General features: G+C 55.3%; 1 protein-coding gene across 1 annotated transcript; it reads left to right on the top strand.

Annotated features, from left to right (window-relative positions):
• Positions 1-5,139: 5,139 nt before the first annotated feature.
• LOC127334463 (putative RING-H2 finger protein ATL36) lies at positions 5,140-6,105 on the top strand. Its single transcript, XM_071821454.1, has one exon. It carries the CDS (start codon positions 5,171-5,173, stop codon positions 5,681-5,683), a length of 513 nt encoding a protein of 170 aa, XP_071677555.1. The 5' UTR covers positions 5,140-5,170; the 3' UTR covers positions 5,684-6,105.

The following is a 6,105-nucleotide window of genomic DNA, read 5'->3' as shown; positions in this document are numbered from 1 at the left end:
CTTTGCAGTCATCGCCCGCGAGTTGCAGAAGGTCGTCCCGCGGGAACAAATTCCGGCGCTGTTCCGGGTACCCAAGCGGCTCTGCATAAAAGATAATCAGGATATAAGCACGCAATTTGAGCGCAAAGTAAAAAAAATCGGAGCAAATATCTTGACAAGGTTCCGATATCATACCTAAGATGTTCTCATTGAGCAAGTCCCAGTGCTGCTCCGCCGTCTCCATATATTTCCGGAGTCCATTGAGCTCTTTTTGCTGCCTCCTGATGGTCTCGCTATCTGCATTCTTTTTCAACTCCAGCTCGCCCTTTTCCCTGATATGCTCGGAGTTTCTCTCCGCCAGCTGCTTTTCGGCCTGCTCCCTTTTAAGTTCCGCCTCCTTTAGTTTCGTCTCCAGCTCTTGGTACGAGGAGCGCAGGTTCTCAAGTTCAGACGAAGCTGTTGCAAGGGAGGAGGATGCGCCTATAATAACATAAGTTAACAGCAAATCTAACGTCGGAATTTGGTTAATGACGAAGAAGGCGGAAACCAACCTTGGGCGTCCGCCAGTTGTTTAGCCAGTTCTGCATTTTCATCCTTCAGGGTCCGGATATTTTCCGCCTGACTCAGAGTAACGCGGCGCTGCAGGGCAATGTTCTTGTGCAGCTCGTAGTGCAGCGCCTTTCTTGTTCCTGTAAAATTTAAACAGTGCAGGAGTAAAAATTCCGCCTGTAGCAGTGGTTTCTTTTAAAGCATCATTGCCGGAACTTTTCCGCCATAATGCTTGGGGGCTACTGGTCCATTCTAAAAAACGTTCCCGGAAGTAATCTTTCTCTAAGCATCTAAGCGCTAACTACTTTTTGAGTTTCCGCCTACATGCTTGGGGGCTACTGGGGAGTACCTTTTGCTTGCAGATAAGTTGATCGCAGAACTGGCCAACGTTTTTCTTGAAGTCTTGGATTTCCGATGTCCTGGAATCAGGCTTCCCCCAGGCGTTGTTCAGCATGGCGTTGAGCAGATCTTGTTCAAGCTCCCACTTCTCCGCTTCAGTCAGCTTGTTGAAAAACTTAGTGGCATACGCCTTGGGGGTGGAAGTGGTGTCAGCCGGATCTCCAAAGTTCTTCGGAAAAACGACCATGTCGCCAGCGCCCTCTCCAGTTTTCTCGGAAGAAGTTACTTCAACCTCTCCTTGGCCTTGTTTTTCCGCCTCTTCTTGGGCAGGGCCTTTGGCCTTAGGATCTTCTTCGCCCGCATGCCCGCTGCTAACCGGAATTATTTCCGGTGGAGTGTTTGCGGCAGGTGGGGGAGATGGATCAGCCTGAGGGGGCGACGGTTGGGGAGTTGGGTGGGAGACGCTTGGTGGAACTGGAGTAGAGGGACCAACAGCCGGAGATTTCTTCATGTATTTTGTGATGGGCTCCTGGCTGGTGGTCCGCGTGGCAGCGGTTTTCGGATTCCTGCAAACAAGTGAAAGGGTTTAGACAAGAGATAATTTCGCTAAGTTAAAATTGCATCATGCTCGGAAACTTACGGGGCGCCGGGGATGATGGGGCGTGTTCCCTGGCCAGCTGTCGAGAGCATTCTTAGACGCGCACGCTCCGCTTTCCTTGAGTCTAGCGGAGGTGGTTTTGTCGTCTTCGGCTTCTTGGCGGAGGCCTCGCCGCTAGCTCCGGCTTCAGAGCCGGAAGCTTTGGCGCGGGGACGCTTTGTAGGTCGAGGGGCCGCCTTGCGGGGTGCCTGGTCCTCTTCCTCCTCGTCGTCTTCCGGAGCCTCCTCCGCCGTGTCGCCGGTGACGGAGACGCGAATGATGGTGCGGAAGTTTTCCTCCGCCAAAGTGTTGAGCTGGAAGGAAAATGAACAAGAGTTAGAGTTAAACATCAAAAAACTTGGGAAGTTTGAAGCAACGGAAAAAACAAAGCTTACCGGCGGACACTGATCGTTCGTGTAAATATCCTTGAACAGTTCCGGGACCTGTTGGCCCCTCGGAATCTTCACCAGCGTCTTGAACCTTCTCTTCAGAGAATCGGCCGGAAGATCGTGGCGGGTAACCCGGAGAAGATCATCCGCCCTAGTATAAGCGCACATCAGGCGCGCGTTGTAGCGTAGAGGCTGGATTCTCCGGGAAAACCAGCTAAGTGTGAGCTGGGCTCCGGTCAGTCCGTCGTGGACTAGCCAAGAGATTCTCCGCGCGGCCTTTTCCAAGATCGGAGTCAGGGCGAGTGAAGGGACGAAGCTCCAGCTTGCAAGTTCTTCCGGAGGTTCGTTGACGAACTGAGGCAGGCCTTCGTGGACTTCCGGGACTGAAGCATTCTTCTCATAGAACCATCCGGCATTCCAGTACCGGACGGATTCATGCGAGTCGTGGGGAGGATACATGCGGTTAGGGCGGAGCATAAATGTCATGCTTCCGCAGTTCACCATTGCTTTGTCCTTGGTTTCTTTCTTCACCCGGAAAAAGAATTGCCACAACTTGACATCTGGCCGGATCCCAAGATGTCCTTCACAGAGAGTCACGAAGTTGGACAAGAGAAGGTATAAATTTGGGCAAATGTTGTGGGGCTGGAGCCCGTAGGTGTTGAGGATGGAGAGAAAAAATTCCGAACAAGGGAGTGAAAGTCCGCGTTCCACCCAAGCCTTGGTCATGACAATTTCTCCGGCTTCTGGCTTGGGGACGTCGGAGTCACGAGTGAAACTCCAGTGTGTGGAGATCATGCCCTCGTTCTGGAGCTCTCTAAGCTCCACGTCGGTGGTCGCGCAAGGCCACCATTGACCCCGTTCTCCTTCGCGGATCCGGGCCTTGGACGCCCTCTTGTTTTCCGCCTCCTGCACCTTTGCTGCCATCCGAGCTTGTCCCTCGAGTTCTTCTTGGAGCTCTTGGAGGGTAGGGATCCGGCCTGGAGCGGTCTTTGGAAGATGCGGAAAAAGGTTGAGCTAGTCTGATGTCGGAAACATACGGTGGCAGGAATGATATGGGATCCGGGCATATGGGTTCTATTTGGTTGGGATCCGGGCTACTCGAAGAGCTACCAGTACAAAGTGACGATTCGAGTGGCATGCTTCCGGCTGCACCCATACAAAGTGTTTGAGTACCCGGATCACTAAGTCTATCTTCTACACTAGGTTGTCTTCTACAAGGCCGGCGTACTTACCGCTAATGGCGCGGTGGCTCGACGGAACTCCGGCGAAGATGAGGTCGCCGAACTTGAAGGAAATCGTCTCGCGTGACCACGAATCGGCGGCGGAGCGAATTTCTCGTTCAAACGTGGGAATCTTGGCGCGAGGGGAGCCTTGGTTCGGCGGCGCGCGAAGTTCACCGTGGCGAAGCTCGCCGGAATCGAGATCTGGCGGGCGGAGCGGCGCGAGGAGGAAGACGATGTGGTGAGAGGGGGTGAAAAGAATGGATTTTTACCGGGCCGCGGAGTATTTATAGGCCGCGCTCGGAGATTCGGGATCCGGATCCAACGGTGGAAACTGAACGGTCACGCCGTTGGATGGATGACACGTGTTTAGGTCAACTGCGGTAAAACGACGTGGAGGTAACTTAACCCTGCACTCCCGAAAATTCCGGCTGAAGATTTGCATCTGCGAAAATTTAGCGCGGGAAATGAGGAAGTTGTGCGCGGGAAATGTGGAACTTCCGTTGTTAAGTATGATCTGAAGATGAAGGATTTCCGGAACCGTTTGAGTCTTTTAAGATTCCGGGTAATTCCGTGAAGATAAGTTGTCTCTCATTCGAGCAGGGAGTAACCCGGAAATGTTCTTTGGAACGTCGATGGATGAAGTCCCGCGGGATGGGAGCGTTTTCCGGCTATAAGTTGGAAAAAGAAGAAAATGCAAAGTTGGAGCTCTTCAAGTTTCTCCGCGTTACCAACGGTTGCCGAAGATCATGATGGACCAGCAAGGCGGAAACTGCAGGCGAAACTCGGAGAACTCTGGGGGCTACTGTTGTGGGTATACTTCATGGGTGTACCATCGACAGAGCCTAGATCCGGCAAGCCCGGGTGGCCCACAGACGGTGATGAGGCATGTGGCCCATCGGGCGGCCCAGTTGCTGTTGATCATGAAGGAAGAAGTCTAGCCCAGGATCAGCAGGCTGGATCCGTACCGACCTTAGGAGTAACCCGGATCCATGGAGGCCCATGAGGAACCCGGATCCGGTACGACGTGTATGGAAGGCGGATCCGTGACGTGCACGGCAAGATATTGTACCGTAGCTAGGCTATCTGTAATCCGGCTAGGACTCTCCATGTAAACCCTAGATCCGTGCGCCTTTATAAGCCGGATCCCGGGACCCCTAGAGGCACAACCACAACTCATTGTAACAATGCGAAAGCGCCCAGATAATTCCAGACAAGCAGCAGTAGGCCCTGTCATCGTGCAGGTGTTCCGAAGCTGGGTAACTCGCGTACCACCGTCCCGAGAGCACTCCGCCCTATGGCCCCTACTTCTTCTCCCCCTCGTGAGGATCCCTCCTCCGGGGTACCGTCGATTAGGCAACGACACCTAAATCCCCAATCTCTCTGGCCCTCACGCTGCCGCCACCTCTCCCCGCCGCCGCGCTCGCTCGAGCTCGCGCGCCGCAACCGCAACCACCTCTCCTCCGCTCGTCGCTCCCGCCGCCGCGCCGCGCCGCTGTAGAACCGTCAAACCTCATCCTCCCAATGGCCGCCGCCCTCTGCAGCCTGTGTTGACCCTGTCCGCGTCCGGCACTTCCCGTCCACGTCCGGCGCCGGGCTCCTGCGCCGGAAAAGAACTCGCAGTCACCAGGAGGATGACCCACATTTCACTCTCACAAAGTCTTTCAAGACGCGTCTGTGAAGGCTTACTTGCATGAGAGCCCACTCCTCTTCTCTCTCCTCCTCTCTCTCCTCCAACTAAACATGAATATATTATTTTAACTCTTATAGTTAGTTGATTAGGACTTATTATACTTGCTCTAAATAAAATGCCGCCGCCGTTGACCCGTCAAGAGAAATAAATTCCTCCCTCCGAAAACAGAACCGGGTCCTAACTTGCCCGACGAGAGAGATCGAGCGCGCGCGCGCCTTCCAGCTTCTTTGACGGATCATCCATGCCAACTGGACTGCCGGGCCGCCTGCATATTTATACGGCGTCGAGCGCATCTTGAGCCTAAACATTCGCCCCGTACCGCACAAACTAACGACGGGTCCAGGTCGCATCCGCCGCCACTGCCATGAACTCGACGTCAGGATCGGCGGTCTCCGCGCCCGCCGCGCGGAACATGGCGCTCGGCGTCATCCTCATCACGTCGACCATCTTCGCGCTGTTCGTAATCCTCGGCCTCGTGATCTATTGCCTCCAGTACTGCATCAACAGTAGCGTCCGCATGTTGCCGAGCGGCGGCAGCGGCGTGTTGGCGGCTTCGAGGGCCGGGGACAAGGGCGTCGACCCTGAGCTGTTGCGCTCGCTGTCCATCACGGTGTACCGCGCGGCGGCGCCGAAGGGCTCCGCCGCGGAGGACCGAGTGGAGTGCGCGGTGTGCCTGTCCGAGCTCAAGGACGGGGAGGTGGCGAGGTTCTTGCCCCCGTGCGGCCACGGGTTCCACGCCCGGTGCGTCGATAAGTGGCTGGCATCCCACTCCACCTGCCCGCTCTGCCGGGTCACCGTCGCCAAGCCTGGCGCGTCGCTGCAGGCGCCTACACTGACGGGCCTTATGCCGCAAACCTGCCGGCCAGTGCGCTGCTAGTGCTAGGGGGCTTCAGACCAGGCGACGCTCACCGCGGTGACCGTGACCTCTTACGGAGGCCGCCCGAGACCTTCCGCCCTGGCCTCGACTGCGATGCGGTCAAGACGCCGGGTCAGCGAGACTGGGGTCGCGCAAGAGGCTGTGGAGCTTCGGGAGGCAAGGGCCGTCGGGGTCGACTCCGTCCTGTTACCGGGGCACCGGCAGCGAATCAGCAGGTGCTGACCAGGTTATTAACATCGCCTGCCGTAGACCTGTTGTGTATGAGCCGGAATTGCCAGCTCTGTAAATATAAACTTATGATACACATAGTCACGTAGGCATTCTTTTGTAGAGATTTGCAACAAACTTATGAAGTTCTTCGAGTGAAAATACACATATATAAATGGCCTTTTCCAAAAACTTTTGCGCAGAATGTCCTGGTC

This window comes from Lolium perenne, chromosome 6 (assembly GCF_019359855.2).
Source record: "Lolium perenne isolate Kyuss_39 chromosome 6, Kyuss_2.0, whole genome shotgun sequence".
Taxonomy (NCBI): Eukaryota; Viridiplantae; Streptophyta; class Magnoliopsida; order Poales; family Poaceae; genus Lolium; species Lolium perenne.
This window is presented reverse-complemented; position numbering and strand designations above follow the sequence as displayed.